General features: G+C 39.0%; 1 protein-coding gene across 3 annotated transcripts in view; it reads right to left on the bottom strand.

Annotated features, from left to right (window-relative positions):
- Positions 1 to 18,422, bottom strand: part of PPP3CA (protein phosphatase 3 catalytic subunit alpha) — a 212,362-nt gene that overhangs the window by 46,928 nt on the left and 147,012 nt on the right. For all 3 annotated transcript variants that reach the window (XM_074148250.1, XM_074148248.1, XM_074148249.1), the window contains exons 3-5: positions 13,345 to 13,469; positions 3,410 to 3,521; positions 1,953 to 2,098 (exon numbers count right to left, since the gene is read on the bottom strand). In XM_074148250.1, coding sequence (XP_074004351.1) covers positions 1,953 to 2,098; positions 3,410 to 3,521; positions 13,345 to 13,469 — 383 coding nt within the window. The remainder of the gene's footprint in view (positions 1 to 1,952; positions 2,099 to 3,409; positions 3,522 to 13,344; positions 13,470 to 18,422) is intronic.

Below are 18,422 nucleotides of genomic sequence, written 5' to 3'. Positions count from 1 at the left end.
TCCGTATTTCATGATTTTTTCAAACATTATAGCATTCAATTTATGTGAGTGAAGCACGTCAAGAAAAAAACCAAACAAGTTATTTCAAAGCAAGTTCCCATTTTTATTTAAATGCATTTTCACAAAAAAATTGTATTTAAGTACCAAGACAACATCTCTACATTACGGCATCTTGCCATGACTTTCCTGTTGCTCTCATAACCTTAACCATAAATAAGCAGCTAAAAACTCCTCTTTCTGCCTGACTATTGGTATTAAAAAAATCAAATTATATAGAATCATACCGCCAATAAGACAAAGCACAGGAAAATAGGGAAATCGTAAAAATCAGTATTCTTCTGCAAGAGCTCTTTAATATAAAAACACCCCTTGTAAAGATGGGTGTATGAATCAGGCTCGCAGTCCAAAACATTCTCTACAGTGACCAGAAAGATCAAATAATGTTTTAGTAGTCTACCTAACTCACCCTTTTTTCCCCCAAGAAAATTTCAAAGAGTAAGAATTGGGGGTTTATCTTTTCAACACTCAGGTAAAAAGTTTCAATAAGAGACCTCTACAACTTTACTTTTGCATCCTCGTCATGAAATATTCATAGCATACCTATACTTCTAATTTATTTCAGTCTTCTACCATTTAATGCTTTTATAACTATAATTCATTTAAATCAAATAACAATTCATAAGTATGCAAAACCAATTCCTGCTGATTGTCAAAGATGAATAAACCTGCCAGTTGGTGGTGGTGGGAAAGTTAAGATCTTAATGACACTAATGTAGAATCTGAGAGTTAAACAATTTTACTCTGCCATTACATTGTTGCAAAGCCAGCTAATTTTTAAGCAGAGAATATTTTTGCTTAATGAGACAGTGAACCTTTACCTCAGAAACAAAACTTTACATTCAGTAATTTTTAAAAGTACCATTAGTATCTTAATCTAATTGCTCTTAAAACAAAACATGTAATTGCTGGCTCAAGTTTTTGTTGTTTTGGATTTTTTTTTTTTTTTTAACCATATTAATTTCTTAGTAGGCTACAAATTAACCTCAAAATACAATTTATCTTTTAGTAACTTTAAAGTTCAGAAGTATATATCCATGTTTACAAGTCTCAAAACGCAAGCAAGAAACAAGAAAGTCTTTTCTGATGGAAACACTCAGAATAAATGGTTTAAATAACTCCTTTTAGAAATATCAACTGAGATCTTTTTTACAAAACACCTGAAAAAAATTAATCCTTGATAACCTGCAACAATGCTGGATTACATGAAGAAAGTGTTTGACATTGGTCTCTGAACTATCATGAGATTTATAAGAAACTTCTCAGAACACAAGAGTACCACACAAGCATCAACTTACTAAGCCTCGCTTTGACAATTTGCTAGGCACTCAAGTGCAGTACTATTAAAAATGTGGCGGGACCTATTGAGAATGAAAGTCTTGATTCTTTTTAAAATAATAATGTTGTTTTGACTATATTCATTGCAATCATACCATGCTTTTTTATTATATGTTTTAAGTATTGTGATTTTTTTCTAGAGCAATTTTTCTCTCTTCTCCAAGAAAGCACAGAATGCCTAACAAGGCGCAAGGAATCATCAGATGGTGTGCTTACATTCTGTTAGTAGATAATACTAAAAGAAATTAATCCTATGTATTCATTCCCTCCTAAATACTTATATACCTAACACATTTAACTTTTTAGAACACGAAGATGATAAATCCTTTGTTTTACTGGATGCTGGTGATTTCCTCACCTCAATAAAATATAAGTGATCGCAGCAATTGCTTTTATGTTCTATTTAAGAAGACCTTTAAAAGGTGATAATGTCAACATGAATGTCAAAATGACATACAGGCATCTTACAGAAATGAACGACAGTGAGAAAGGATTCAAGTTTTAGTTGCTGGCGATTAACTGTTCCCTTATTAGGTCTGAGCGCTATTCAGACTTACTTTTCTGATGTCATCTAAGGTGTTGATCTCTGGAGACAAGCCACCATGTACACACAGGAATTGTTGGTTCATCAGAGCAGCCAAGGGAAGGCAGTCAAAGGCATCCATGCAGGCATCATATACGCGTTCTGAATATTTGATTTTACCTTTTAAAGATTAAGATGGTATCAGAGAGTGCCATCAATATTTAAGAAGAAAAAAGAAATTAGGATGCTACTTAATATCTCAATCTTGCTCTCTCTGCCCTCTCTTGTACTGAGGACTGTACCAAAGCTTGCCTCATGCAAAAAATTATTTAGAATTGGAAAAGTTCGTCACATTCTGAGGTGAAACTAATAAAAGTTCTGCCAAGTTTATTAAATTTTTCTAAAAACCTGTAAATAAAAAAATTAATATACCATTAGAGTCTGCTATGAAATCTATACATTAAGCCTTAAAAAGTCTGCTGAACAGTAATCACCTACTACATTATTGCTCAATATACTCTCTATGAAGTAATCAGAACTTTAGCCTAGTCCTTCATAATTAATTATCTACAGAAATGCCATTATGAAATGAATGAGGTGGTACAATGAAGCTGAAATGTTAATTTACCAATACGCATATTAAACTCAGTAAACCATGACGCCTTTGAGCCAATTAACATTTCCTTTATCCCCAATGCTAAAAAGGGAACACAGACTTAGGGCAATAGCTTCAGCTTAGAGTGCCACAGAAAAGAAAAAAGCTTCATTGTGCAGGTGAAGGTCTACATCTAATGAGCTTTTATGTGTCACTGTATCCTTTCTTGCAATGCAGAAAGGAATTCTTATAAAAAGAGCATACTGAAAAGTTTGAGCCTACTCTTATGGGTTAAATGTGAAAATGCTATACTTAAAAAAGAAAAACAACCACAAATGAAAAAAAAAAAACCACCAACCCAAACCCTAAAAATTCCTTGCATTTTTCACGTGCTGCAGATGAGAGCTGGTGAGATGTCACCTCCTCCACTAGTGATCCGGGAACGGTCGCAGAGGTGCCAGAGCTGGCGTGCCCCAGGTTCTAGCTGCCAGGCTGCTGCGTGGGACTGCAAACCCCATCAGCACCACGGGTCTACTGAGAGCATCTGGGACCAGATAGCCCTGCAGCAGCCCTGGGCTGCTTCCCAGGCCAGGCTGGCAAGCTGAAGTGGCTCGATACCTGTGGCAACAGCCCTGGATTTGTACAGGTGGTTGGTCACTACCCGCTGAGAGGGGTCTAAACCCTTCCTTCCCTCCACCACTGAGACACCCTCTCCACCCCCTGCAAGACGACTACTCTCTCAGGGAACAATGATTACAATTTAAAATTACTGATAGTTAACATGAGAAGTACATTTAAAATTACTGATGGCAAACAAGTACCAAATACTCACAAAATAACAAATCAAGTTGTTTTCAACTTGAGTTAAGAGGAGAAAGGTTATAAGGTAGACTTACATTCTTGCTTAAATGTGAAATACTCTGTTAAATGTCTACATTCATGGTTCCCACGAAGTAAAAACAGTGTTTTGGGGTAAAGGATTTTCAAGGCCCACAAGTACAGCACACACTGCGAATCAGAAACAAGAAAGAAAAATATAATTCATAATTAATGATGTGATTCAACCACTACGTTCCCCACCGCCAAAAAAAAGAAGCAGAAGAAAAAGTATGCTGCACGAAGCATTGATTTGCAACAGGTTAACTTCGCTCTTCATACATTACATGCAAACGTTTCTCTGTGCTTCAACCTGGACTGGCTGAAATTAGAATCAGCATATTCTCATAAACTTTTAAGCTTCCATTAAGTGGTATCCCCCCGTTCAGCTACCTGCTGCCTTCAGTGGCCCCAGCTATCACGAAGTAATTGCTGTCCATCTCTGAAATGTCCATCTCCACCTGGCAGGTTAGGCAGAAACCCACCACGGAAACAGAAGATCTGCATTTCTTGGCTTAAGGAAAAATTGCCCTAGAACAATTTAACCCACACTTCAGGAAATACCTCAGCTTCCAGTATTACACAGTTTTTACATGAATGCTTGTTCATTTTTCACTTAACATTGTTCTGTACAAACAATCAAGAAAAACAACCCACAAAGATCTTGCATTAAATGAAGTAACTACAAAGCTTCAATAAAGCCTTTTATCTTTCCAGAAAATTTCTGTTTAAGATGACATTTCTTCTAGATGTGTTTTTAAAGATAAAAAAAGAAGACTTGGAGAGGCTAATCTCTGCTCAGACCTCTCAAAACCACCCAATTAAAATAGTTGTTTCAAAAAGAAAACTGACACAGCAATGATGCCAAAGCATTATGAGACTCTTCATAAATGACTGAACTTGCAAACCTCACGGAAGATTTATCCTTCGTGCAGGATGACCCTGCTCAGGTACTTGGCTGACAAACTCATAGCTCCACGGAAGCTGATGGAAATAAGACCCGATTCATCCTATGGGATGAGCCCACCATCTGCAAGAATGCTGTACAGACCACAATGGCCTCTCAAAAAACATGAGCTAGAAAACGGTCTGAATGATTTCTCTTCCAACTCTTCCTTTCTTAAATGCCCACGAACTGCAGAGCTGTCGCACGAGAAATAAAAGGTGTCAAAACCTCCTCACTTTCATTTGCATCCCCTTCGTTCTGTTGGCAACAATTACTTACTTTATTAACCTTAATAATCAATAGATTGGAAATTCAGAATGTACTCCTAACCACGGTTTCTGCTTACAGCAAAATCAGCATTTTCGTCAACATAATGCCTCTAAATTTGTGCAGTATGAATTCCCTTCCACAATACAGAATGTCTTGATAAACAGAATAATTATGTTAATCATGTCTCAACATTTGGATTTCTGTTCCCTCACTTGCTACACAGTCCTCATCTTTGAAGAAAGGATGCAACATTTTAAGTTTTGTGCTAAACCTCACCCTCCCCATAGATAATTGCATAGCAGAAGGGGTTTCATACTTCTCCTCTGTGTCTTGAATTTATGACATGTAAACATCTGGATGCTCTGCCTGCACTCCATAATTTTTGTTCTTCTACTCAAAGAGTCTAGAGCCAGGTAAAAAGAGCAGAAAGTACAGGCAGCATCCCCCAGGACGTGCAAAATTCATTCTCCCCTTGGAAACACGTGGGAGACCTCCCACCTCACGCCACCTCTTCTGCCTCCCAGATGCTATTGTCACCGCAGGAAGCAAGAAGAGACTTCAGAATGCCAGGTAGATCATGCTGACATAATTCAGCGTGAAATTATGATGTTAGGTCACAGGAATTATCTGCTGTGGCCCAGAACAATCACAAAGGGTGTGCTTGGGGAAGGTTTGCCGGCATTTGCACACAGAGAGAAGATTTGGCTTTCAAGACTGAAATCCTTTCAATGGAGAAGGAAGCCTGGACTTCTCCATGTCACCAGTGCAGTTCCCCATCTCTTTGATGATGATTCGTCATTCCTCCAACAATTCCCAGAACCTTCCATTTTTTTGAACTTACTGGCTAAAAAATTTTATGTAAATGTTGTGAGACAAGAAGTTTAAAGTGACACCTCCATCCATGCAAAGTTCCAGCTTTTAAAGTTCTAAGTTACCCTAGAGATTCTAATCCTGCCAAAGCACTTTATAATTTAGAAAAGCACAATGATTACTGCTTAGACAAAGTGCTTTATTAATAAAAAAAAAAGTAAAAAAAAAAAAAAAAAAAAGAGTGGTTTACATTTCCCTTATAACTAAGTTTTTCATTTCATAAAGCCTTGGCAAGATTGAAATGAATGTTAGGTACTTCAAATATCATCCAGATTTGGGAAGCAGGAAAAGTAAGGCTGGAAGTTTTATCTTTTTGGCATTTGGTACTCGCTTACAGGTAGATCTCCTTACATTTGCTTATCATAGATTTATTTTTTTCTTTCTTCAATGCTTCCTTTGAAGCACTCACGAGAACCAGGCTGAGAAAATAAGAGAATCAATGCAGTCCAGAAAGTTCTGTGTTTCCCTGCCACTATTCAAGTAACATAAGCCCACCGTTCCCATTTTTTGTTGTTTTCAGTGGTACCATACTGGAGACTTATTTTGTTTAGATAGTTCATTTAATTTTCTCCCTTTTCTTATCAGAAGCCCAGTGATGTAGTAACATAACAGTAAACAAGAACTAATTAGCAGGGTTTTTTTTCCATGCAAACTAAACAACAAATATGAGGGTGACAATTTTTCATGGCTTTTCAACTTACGCAGTCATTTACACACCAAAAAAATGTCCAAACAACATATAATGAGCAAACATTCTGGTTTGTTTGTTTCTTTTTTTTTTTTTTTTTAACTTTGCTTACGGATCATAATTCTTACTGAAGTCGAAAGAGTTATGACGGTTTGCCCCTGTTGAAAATCTGTTCTTACAATCTTCAATTATCTGGTTACACTGCTTCCCAATAGCAAAATTTTAAAATCTCTTTTTCCTCCCCCCCCTCCAACTTTTTCCATCAAGATTATACAACACATCAGCTCTGCTGTGACTCTGTGTAAAATGTATAGAACTGACCTTGCAATCTGGACATCTCTAAAGTATTTTTGGCCTGTCTTATTTCATACTACCAAAATCATAAATAAATAAAAAAAAAAAGGTTAGATTTCTTAAACGCCAGGCCTCAAACTTCACCCCTGCTTACTTGCTTAGTATCTTTCAGCTGTTGAAATAGAATATACGTTAAGTTTGTAACAAAGAGGTAATCTGCCCATCTCTCAGCTCCTATAGTCAAGCTGTTTTCCTGCTGAGGCTCTGGCAGCCTCACCATCAGGAAAGAAAAGGCCTGTGCAATTAAGCGCTGTGTAAGCCAAAGGCGCATATTTTCAAAACGGCCTCGGGGTTTAACTCCCCTGCCACACGCTGAATTTGAGCCTCCGCACAACTCCACAGCTCAGCTCCTTCTGAGAAGGAAAACCAAAAGCCCCAGGCCTCTTTCTTGCACACATCTCAAGTTATGGGCTCAAAACACAGAACATTGAAAAAATCGTTGCTACCGCCACTGGATCGCAACCACAGCAACACCTGTAACAGCACCCTCCCTTCACTCCCTAACTAACACGCACCTCACCTAAATCCTGGCCTGTGTCAGGAACAGCGTGGTGAGTAGGACTCGGGAGGTGAGGGTCCCCCTGTACCCGGCACTGGTGAGGCCCCACCTCAAGGGCTGTGTCCAGTTTTGGGCCCCTTACCACAAAAAAAAGACATGGAGGTGCCGGAGCGGGTCCAGAGAAGGACAACGAAGCTGGTGAGGGGTCTGGAGAGTAAGCCTTATGAGGAGAGGCTGAGGGAGCTGGGGTTGTTCAGTCTAGAGAAGAGGAGGCTGAGGGGAGACCTTCTCACTCTCTACAACTCCCTGAAAGGAGGGTGTAGTGAGGCGGAGGTCAGTCTCTTCTCCCAAGTCACAGGCCATAGGACAAGAGGAAATGGCCTCAAATTGCGCCAGGGGAGGTTCAGATTGGATATTAGGAAAAATTTTTACACTGATAGGGTTATCAAGCATTGGAATGGGCTGCCCAGGGAAGTGGTTGAGGCACCATCCCTGGAGGTTTTCAAAAGACGGGTTGATATAGTGCTTAGAGACATGGTTTAGTAATGTGGGGGGTTCTTTTTTACGGCTTTCTTTTGGTGTGTGGGGTTTTTTTTGTTGTTGTTGTTTTTTTGTGGTTTTTGGTTTTGTTTTTTTTTTTAATCATCAGAGTTAGGTTGATGGTTGGACTAGATGATCTTAAAAGGTCCCTTCCAACCTAGATGATTCTATGATTCTTGATTCTAATATAAAAAATGCATTAGTTTAACTGCACTGAAATAATTATACCAGTACGGTACCTAGCTTTCTAAAATGGAGTAACCATCCCAGTGGAAACCATGTACCCTTTTACAAACATGACTGTATTCACACTACTGGTATGACTATTTACTACAGGTGTATTTCAGAGACAAATAAAGATATATCGCCTCTGTAACCAAAATACTCACAAGAGAGGCAAGTTCTTGTAATTTCTGAACTACCATCCCTTGAGCACAGGGAAAGAAAACTCTGAACACTACTGAAAGTAAAGAAAATAAATATACTTGTCTTCACTGCAACCGGGATTTTATTTAATTCTTTTTTTTTTCCCAACTTTCAGGACAGAAAGTATGATCTCTTCTCTTAATGTTCTGCTGCAGAACAGGGACAGTAAGATTGCATCAGCCTTTCAGTCTCTGCCACAACTCTTTTTGCCAATGTTCTCTTCTTTTACCTGTTTTTTTGTGTTTCTAAAACTATTGCTTATGTATAAACAGGTTGTATATTTAAAAATTTAAAAGGCTACTACTGTGGAAATAGACTTCTCATGGAGTAACAGTGAATCCATTCCTCATGGTCAGGGTCTCAAGCTGTTTCTAAAATTTTGTTCAATAATCTCATCTGATCATTCAACTTCTGTTTATTTTTATTTTAAACATCTGATGAATATTCCCAAGCAGCTTTGAGATCTTATTTTGACATCTGCGTGGTACTTTAGGACCTCTAGGCTTCAATTATTGCAAGACTCTCTTCTGGCTAGCCTGCTATCTGATTTTATTAAAAGTGATCACCTGCAAAATGTTGTTACTTGCCTTATACTCTTTTCTAGTGTTTAGACCACATTACTCCTAGTTCAGCCCCTGGAAGGACCTCAAAATGTCCAAAAGGGAAGAATATCTTTTTCAACCAAAAAGTGACTAGAAAATTCTTTTCTCTTAAATGTTCCTCTAATTCTTATAGTTAGCACTTTCTAAACAGGTATCCAAGTGGTGGTTCCTAGCTTTCCTCGTTGGACCTCGTGTCTTGGCCCCAGATATTTTCTGTGGAGATGAGTCCCACAGAAGGAAGGAAGCAGAGTCGGGGAAATGGTACGAGCAACCTCCAAGGCACCATCCCATCTTCTCTCCCTGCAGCCAGAAGGGGTTCTTGGCATCTTGGGGGATTCTCTCTGGGAAGGACTGGCACAGGACCAGGTAAGCTGCCAGGATGGCCCTGACACAAACAGACGATCCAGTCTGGGAATCTAATATATTCAAAAATAATCTGAATTTGCTGAATTACTGAATATTCACAGCTCTAAAGAGGACTGCCCAGCAAAAATGAGGCCTTACAAGATGCAAAGTCTTGCTGCAGAGAAACATATCTACTACTATTACAAAGAAGAAAAGGGCAAGGAAATTTAGGATAATTAAGTTATTAGGATTTTCTTTCTCCAAGAGAAGTGAAAAAACCAATTAACTTCACTGGTAAACTATTCCTGCCCAGCCAAAACTACTTTAAATCAAGCTGTTTATTGGGAAACATTAACGCCCTGGAGCAATGGAGGAAACTGAAAGGTGTTTATTCTCCCAATAAAGTCCTAGAAAGTGCATGGAGACTTGGAGAGATGACAAACCCAGAGCTTCACCAGCATTCACTGCACTCACAGTTTACTAACACAAATTTATTTACATGTAATTCTTTTCTTGGGAGAGACCAGTTAATAATTTCTAACAGTTCATTGAGTTCAGAAGCATCTCAAGCACCAGATGCTTTTTTAATTGATGCAAGGCCCAATGGTCAAATTCCAGACTCACTCCAAACACCTCACTTTGCTGTTGCCAGAAATACCACAAAACCAGTTTGTCCTTCTGGAATTTCAGTCTTTGCATTGGGGAATGAAGATGTACAAATGTTTAAAAACCTTAAAACACAACTCTGGTTTTATTCATTTTGAACATTGGTTTAATTCTCTGTATCTTAACTATCTGCTCTGTCAAAAATGATTAGTATGTACCTTGTGGTATTCAATTGACATTTAAGCCTGTATGTTTTTATGTGGGATTGAGCAAGAAAATAATTCCAATGGTTCATTTACATAATATTATTAATGCATTATAGTCGGTATTTACTCCGACTGTAATTTTTCCAAGGCTGTGATGAAAAGCGGTCTATGTGTATACTCCCCCCTACACCCCATGGCATTTATGTCTGCCTTTCGAAAGAGAGCTTTCAGATTCAGGTAGAGATTAGTCATTCTTCCTTACAACCCATTCCTGCAGAACCAATTATGCTCTAACTATTCTTTGGGTTTAAAAATAGCCCTCTGTTTTGATCATTTGGGTTTCTTTTCTCCGTGACCATAAAACTTGTTTGAAAGCGAGAACTGAGGGGTTTCTACTCTGGAGTCAAAACCCTGGAATAGTGCACAAGCACAACAGGGAAACGTTATCAGTTACAGAGCCGAGGAAACAAGTGCACCATATCAGATATTGCAATTTGCCAAAATTTGTTGTTCTCAGTGAAGAAATGCTCAGCCTCTGCCAAAAGGTCAAATGGAAAAGAAAGCGCAGCTATGGGATAAAGATTTGGTCTGTGCCAAGAAACCTCATCTCATCCCTTTTACAATTTTGACATTTTTGGTTTTACTTGTTAGTCTCTCATCCTGCAACACCTTGCTTAGAACTAATTTTAAAGACACAAAACACCCCTCCTCCAAACAGTGGAGCTAACTGTGGTAAAAGCAGAGCACTCACGTGAAGGACTGATCACCGAGATCAGGAGCTCCGTGCAGCAAGTACTGTCATTTCTGCTGAGTGCCTTACAATACAAATACTTTTCTCTTTTTCCCCTCTGCATTATCAAATGCCTTCCACCTACCTTGTGCAATTTCTTCCTCTGTTCTTAATGATAATAGCTTACATTATATAGTACCTTTCATCCAGAAGAATCCCAAATGCTTTGCAGCCCACAGACGAGGATTATCTCGCCCACTACCAGAACTCAGCTAGGTCTAGGCTCAATGGTGTCACTTTTACGCTAGGTATCACATGGCAACTGAAGGGATTTTTTTTTTTTTTTTTTAAAGCTTATATTACTCATGATTAGTACCTTGGGCCACCTACTTAATTCTTTTGGAAAGACCCCCAAACTGCAATAGTCTCATGTCTATACATAGCAGAAAGGGGAGCCAACAGATCGATGGAATATCGATCACTGTGTGCCTGACATGGTAGAAATATGCACTGAGATCAGACTAGGACTGTTTACCACCACGACTTCTCCAACATGAAGTACTGGCAAGAGCTGGTGCCTGCTGGATGTAATCAGGGCCCCCTCTCCACCAAAAGCGCACACACACACATCCCCCAACATGCCAAGTTGCATTCTTCACCATTTTCCTTTCCTTGTCACTACTTATTGTGCTGAGTTCATGCCTGAATGCATAGCTCTACATCTAAATACACTTACGAAACAAAAAACTGCCTTTCCTTTCAAAGGCATTCTTTAATCAAGGTGACAGGTGGGGGGAATCAGTTCTGTGACCAAAAAAGTAGTGATTTGAGAACCTTACATACAAAAAAGAATAATATAAGCAACAGCTCAGATATTTCCTTGGTGCTGGCAGAAGCCAGTACAGCTTCCAGTGGAAGGAGTAGTGTTCCAGAATGGAAAAATCAAATTCAGCGTACAATTTGCTAAATATGTATGTGCATGTTGCTAAAATTCCTCATTTAAAGGGCTTATTCCCCACCCATAAGTTATTCTGCTTTGTGTTATATGGCTTGCTATTGTCTTTAATTGGCAATAGCCCTGGAGTAGATTTTGGCAAACTCAGACGAAAACTTGAAAGCTTAAGCAAATTCACTTGTTCTATTTCTTACATTAAAAACGTAAATAGAAATGAAGACAAAACTCTCCTCTTCCAGATACAACTTGGCTTGGTCAAAGTCTACAGGATACACGAATGAGGTTATCGCAACTGAAATATGGCAGTTCAAGACTGAGCTGCACAACAGTTTAAGGCTGTGGAGCCACCCCGCGTGTTCCCAACAGTCCCCAAGTGATCCAGCACGGTAATCCACAGCAATGATTTAGCTCACAGCTTACCAGGGATCAGAGAAGGGAGGAAGCAGGCACATGTGGCTGAAAAAAAATCATGATCAAAGTGCTGACTTCAGTATGAGACTAAATCCTGCCTATATTGATTTTTGGCAGGTGGGCGAAAGAACCTTGCACTTCTTAAGCTTTTAGAGAATTTTCACTTGGAACTATTTCTATTTGTAAAATGTGCCAAAAGATTCTGTTAACATTTTAAATTAAATTCTAAAATGAACTAACAAAGCAAAAGTAGTTTTACTGAATCTTATTTTTAAGAAACTTCTCTTCATACTATAAATATAACACTGGCACGATAATGCACTGATCCATTTTACAAACACATTATAAATAACTTAGCTGCTTGGGATTACAGATTTTTGTATCAATATGACAAGTGTTCTAAGATATGGTAAGCAGAAGTATATGTGTTCTCACATGCTGCCATCATACCTAGTCACAGACACACAACCATCTATTGTAGGACCTATATTGCTTTCGATAGAAAATGGGCATTCTCCCCTGACTCAGAGGGAGTTAAAATCTGAACTTTTCAGAGAAAGGAGTCAAGCTGTAGCTCAAAAGCTGCTGCAAGGCTTTCTGACTGACCATTCAGTGACAAGATCAACTATGATCCGGATGAACCAATCCAGATTAGTTTTTATTTGATAATTGCGCACCTCATCTCATCATTTGTCAGTTTGCAAAACCAAGGAGCAACGCAGAACAGAAGAAAAAAACCCTCTGTTTTTTGAGCACTGGAACAAGGGATTCATGCTTGGTATTTAACTTGCTTCTAGTCCAAGGTGGGCAAGTTGGATAGGACACTGTTTCCTTCATAAACCAGCTAAAGATGCTGTCATTTAATCTCCACGTTCTACAGCCTGATACGAGTCTGCACCAAGTCTCAGCATCTTCATCAGGGCACACGTGGAACACTTCTCTCTGGAGAAGTGCTGCATCAAAAGCCAGAGACCATGCACTCCTGCATGCCATATCGAAACAGGACTCATTCATTCTCCCCAGCACAGCATGTTATCTGATGGCTTTTTTGTCCCATTTACCCCCTATCTAGTCCTTCCATTTTCATAAAATTTTGCATCAAATCAAACCTAAATGTAAGGTAAAGATCAAATAAACCTAAATGTAAGGTAAACTGAGTTTTTTATTTAGTTTTTTTGTTATGTCTCTTTTCTAATAGCTCATGTGCATTCATCTGATTTAGCTTGTTCAAACTGCAGAGCAGTGTTCTGTGCTATATTTGGATGGCCACTAGTTAGCACCAAGGTCCGTTCTCCGTCAGCTTTCCAGCACAGATATAGTGGGATTTGGCTGGATACCAAGCAAACCGTATGAAAACCCCAACAGTGACATTAACATGAATTTCTTTTGCTCACAAGTGGTATCTGCAAAGAGCGTCAGTATTCCTGAACTGGTTAAATTATGATGCTAAATATACACAGTGGGATGCAAGCAGTTTCACAGCCAAAAATAGAAATAAGGAACTTACTTCAATGCTGAAGTACCCTCTGTCCACGTAGTCCCCCAGGAAGAGATACCGCGTGTTGGCAGGGGAACCTCCCACTTCAAACAGTTTCATCAAGTCAAAGAACTGACCATGGATGTCTCCACAAACTAGAAGACAGAAAAAAAAAAAAAAGAAAAAAAAAAGAGCAATAATCAATATTCAGATTCACCACAGCAAGATCATCTTAGGCACATGCATTCTGAAGTCACTCTTTTTCATAAGAAATGTGTTATGACAATTTTGTGCATCATCCTCTAGTTAAATGACCAGTGAGAGCTGCCAACTGCTCAGCAGAAGCTGTTTTTTTATGATGCACATCCATATACATGTGCAAAAGGCTACCAACTAATTAAAGGAGAGCCATCGGGCAAATCTGGCCTGTAATTATTTTCATAGGTATCTGTCCATTCCTCCTACTGCCCAGCAGAGCACGTAACGCTGGCAACAGTAATCAGACAAACCAAAGGAGTCCTGAAGAGAGAACATATTCAAGCAAGGTTACTCTTCCTTTCAACATCACTTCTCTCTTAGTTTTAAACCCAGACGAACACCAATAGGCTTTTCATAAAATGCAAAGTGTGCCTGCCCAGTGGATGCCACTGGTTGAACTGACAAATTTCAGACTTCTGGTTTCTGTACAGAAACATGGCCCGCTTGCTTTCCCAAAGCATGTCTTACACAAGAGGACACTGACTGTTCATGCTTTAACCTCTAACACTTTATTTAACCTCGTATAATTATGATTTGTTTCACTTCATTGCAATGAAGCCAATCTAACAAGAGGCTGCTCTAGAAAGAGCAGCTCCCAATAAAGATGACAGACAGAGCACGAGCTATGTGCAGCCAGGGCTAAGCAGGGATTGTCCCTGTTTGTGCCTTGGAGCTAAGAGATTGGCTCAGTTATCTTATGAAATTGCAAAATCCACGGTGGGTGATTTTAAAGCATCTGTAGGAAGGCAAGCAATGCTCTTTGAGGCCCCCCGTGGAAGCTTAACTAACAGCGCTGTGCCAAAACCTGCTTCCTTTTGCTTTGCTTTGTTTCCTCTACCTAAGGGAGGGGGAGAACCCCGCAGTTTAGGACAAGCCTGGACCTTTTCTAGCAACAACCTTTAACAAAGAAAATGTTGACTGTTACTGAGGTTAGTTCAGACTAGTTCTCCCTTCAATGACTAAAAAAAAATAAAATATGATATGCAAACTGGAAGGGTGATTACGAAGAAACCAAATAAACCAAGGGCCCAAGATAGACCTTATCTTGCAAGAGCAGCACAGCTTCTTATTTACTGCTAACAGTAAATTCACAAGACTTTAGATGCTCTCTCTGATGTAACGGATCAAGCTTCTGTATTCAAGCAGTGCTCTTATTTGAGTTTTTATCTGGAAGTTGATACAGAGGTCTTGCTCTATCACAGATAAACAAACCCCACATTTATCGCATGCCACGGAGAAGCTGAAGTCACATCTCCACGTAGACACAAAGGACTACACAGAACAGCTGCGACACCAATTCCAGCAAAGTTGCAATGCAAATAGTGTTCATACATTATTGTCTTTCATCTCGGTCCACTGTCACATTATATTTTTTACTTGCATCACTTTTTCTCTCAATGTACACACTAACAATAGGATCAATATCACATTGGAATCCTATTCAAAAACTAAAAACAAACAAAAAAATCCCCACCCAACCCAAAACCAGCCAAACAACCCCCCTTCAGGTACCGAAAAAACCCACTCATGAAAGCAGTGACTGGGACATAAGTATTTATGTGAAACTTGTGACACAATTCACAAGTGCTGTTTAGCTGAGCATTCCTCTGTGATAGTAACAGAATATTTTCCCCATAAAATAGGATATATTACTTTTATCACCACTGTGTTACATTGTATAATCTCTTTTTCCTAGTTGATTATCCCCCCATCCCCAAAAGTATTAGATGACAACCTTCATGTTGAAAGCCATCAGCTGTTATAATTTCTATCTAAAAATAATATCTGCCATTAATTATGCAAAATAAATACTATTTAAATCCTCAAGTGGTATAACACCACCCTTCCTTCTCAAAAAAAAAAAGAAAAGTACCCCAAAGGAAATTTTTTGATAGCATTTTTATTTGAACACATTAATCTACCAAACCAATGCACACTGCTTGACTGTACTCCTCTGCATGGACACTGTGGGAAGATTAAGAACACGTGTCGCATATTGATGGCCAAGCAATCTGCTCTCCTAACTTCCAGCAGAAAAGCTTTTAGTTATATAACTGTACAGCTCTACCAATTATCGCCCGCCCCCATTTGCTCCAACTGCAAAAACCTGAAGTTGAATAAAACTGAAAGATTTTAAATGTATTTAACTTTTGCTCTTTCACTAAAGCACAAAGAATCAGGATTTTTTTTAAGTTTTTTTTTTTTTTTTTAAATGCATGAACAGGTTAATACATTGAGGCTATTACAGAGAAACCAAGAAAGTTAGAAAGCTTTCTCCAAGTAGCTGTAGGCCCACGAATTTGTCGGCAAGTCAGAAAAGCAGAGAGCAAACTAGTGAAGAGGACAGAAGTAAGTGCAGAGCCCTGCAATCCCATGACTTGCAAAATTCTGAACTGGACTTGAGAACTGATATCAAGGGAAAGCCCAGGCACTCTGCACACAGCAGCCTACTCTCTTTATACTTGACAACAGATGCAGAAACATATCCAGGAAAAAAAAAAAAAAAAAAAAAAGATGGAAAGCTAAAACGCCCTTTTGCCAACTGACTAAAGTAGTTGCAAAAGAGAAGCTTAAAATCAGCAGGTAAAAGCAGCTGCAGGAAGAGAAGACACTCAAAATTAATAGACAACATTGAGATTTAATTTATTATAGTCAGATCCCAGAATTCCTACTGAAAGGCCCCAGTGTTGCATATGGTTAATCCAATTAGCGTTTTCCCTGGAATAGCATGGAATGGAATCATAGAACACCAGGCTGGAAGGGACCTCAAAGATCATCTGGTCCAACCTTTCTTGGCAAAAGCACTGTCTAGACAAGATGGCCCAGCACCACAGCTTAAGGTTCTTACCAGGTTTGTGTGTATAGACCTGAAACTCCTTACAATGGAAAGCCTGTGTATTCACGTTCTGACGGATGGCCTTGTTTACAAACAGAAGGGCAATTTCATATGCATACAGTACTATACTCCATTTGTGGTTTGAAAGCAACTGCTTCTAATGCTATAGGTCTGCCACCTTTCTTTTCCAACTCTTATGAATCTCAAAACTGGAAGATTTCCCAGGCAGCCGGATCAATGCTTTATCTTTCACTAGGTAGGGGCAAAAGAGAACCAGCAGTAGATTTCCGTTCATGAAGGTGGAAACGTGCATCAGCCAACTACTCTGCCATACCCTTCACACCTTGCCTTGCAGCTTGCCATCACTACCAAAGAGCCTTGCAGCACTGTCCCACCAAGAGCCCACAGCAGAGGTTCCACGTCCACTTCACGCTACCTCTACAAAGCTCTTTAAGTTCACTACCTTCCCCCTCTATGTTACAGAAAAAAATCTTGAAAGCATGCTAATTATGACATGTTCTTATTTACTCTTGTACAAGCATTACCATTGGATGTCTCCTTCCTTTTAATCGTGCCCAAAACTTCTTATTTCATACCTGTGCAGGCCCTCTTTTGGTATTGGAGCACTTGCTACCAAACAACACATTCAACGAGGCATGAACATTTTTTCACCAAGTAACAACAAAAAGAAATATAGCTCAGTGAAGCAGGAAATTCAATACTTAATGAAGATCTCCTGGGTCGACATACTTATGGATTTAAAGTATGAACACAGGCAACATAAAGCACACACCGGGGGGGGGGGGCGGGGGAGGGATTAACAATAGAAGCAGCTGTGTTCATACAAAACAAATTTATCAAAATAAGGAATTTCTATTAGAATTCTATTTCTGGTGGTGGTATTTCTATTAGAAATTCACATATTTTCCTATATCAGCAGTTTCCCAAAAGTGCCATCAAGTCATTGCCTTTTTACACTCATCAGTTTATGATTCCTAAATAATCTGACAGCGTGTTTTTTCCCCTAAAAAGATTGCTTAATTTATCCATTACTTTTCAACTTTCTTTGTATCCTTAAACTGCCAGCTCAGCAACAACAAAACAGTGTTTCCATTGACTTACCCCTTCCAGGGATCAGTTGAGGCACCAAACCTGTTGCCCACAGATTTGTCTATTTGAACTTTTTGATAACATCTACCTACCTAAACTCTCTCCGCAGCAAGCTCCAGAACTGCAGGACAGGCTATGTAAAGAAATCTTTTAAGCTGTTTTAAACTGCTCTCCTACTGAATTCATTGGTGCAATCAGAAGGTTTAAGAAACACTGGTTGCCTCTCGACTCCTTAGAAATTTATCTCTGTTGAGGACGTTTTCAGGGCAGACGTGAGCCCCTTCAAAAGATTCAAGTTCACAGGACTGTCCATGCATATACTCAGAAATCACATCTCTGAGAAGCCTTACCTACTTGTTATGATGGGTCCTTGGATCCACTACACTGTCTTACACTATAGCACCAGAACTTTCCCAATGTAACTATAAAATACCATTTTATTACAGAAATAGAAGTTGGACATAGGGGAGACAATGGAGGTTTTTTCATTTGTTTGTTTGCTTTTAGAAACTGGCACCCTAATACAAATTAAATTATGTTTCTGTTGGCTTCACTGAGCAGATCTCCCTCTGATTTATATCAAAGAAACAAGCAACATTGAACAGGAACCATTAAATTCAAGTTGTACTAGCAGTGAAGGAAGTCCAAAGCTTTGCAGTGGTATTGCCAGCTTATTCATAGAAGACGAAGTGGTAGAGCAGTGATTTAAACTGCAATGATTATTGGCACAAATAAAAAGTCTGAAAATGCTCTTCACTACGTACAAACTCAATCCAGAGATTATTCTGTGTGGTTTCCCACTCCAGATGGATATTAAGAACAAAATTTATATTCATAGTACATTAAACACTGTCAATTAAAAGATTTTCTATCTCTAGCAATTTGGATATGCTGCACTTATTTT

Source organism: Numenius arquata, chromosome 5, assembly GCF_964106895.1.
Source record: "Numenius arquata chromosome 5, bNumArq3.hap1.1, whole genome shotgun sequence".
Classification (NCBI taxonomy): Eukaryota; Metazoa; Chordata; class Aves; order Charadriiformes; family Scolopacidae; genus Numenius; species Numenius arquata.
This window is presented reverse-complemented; position numbering and strand designations above follow the sequence as displayed.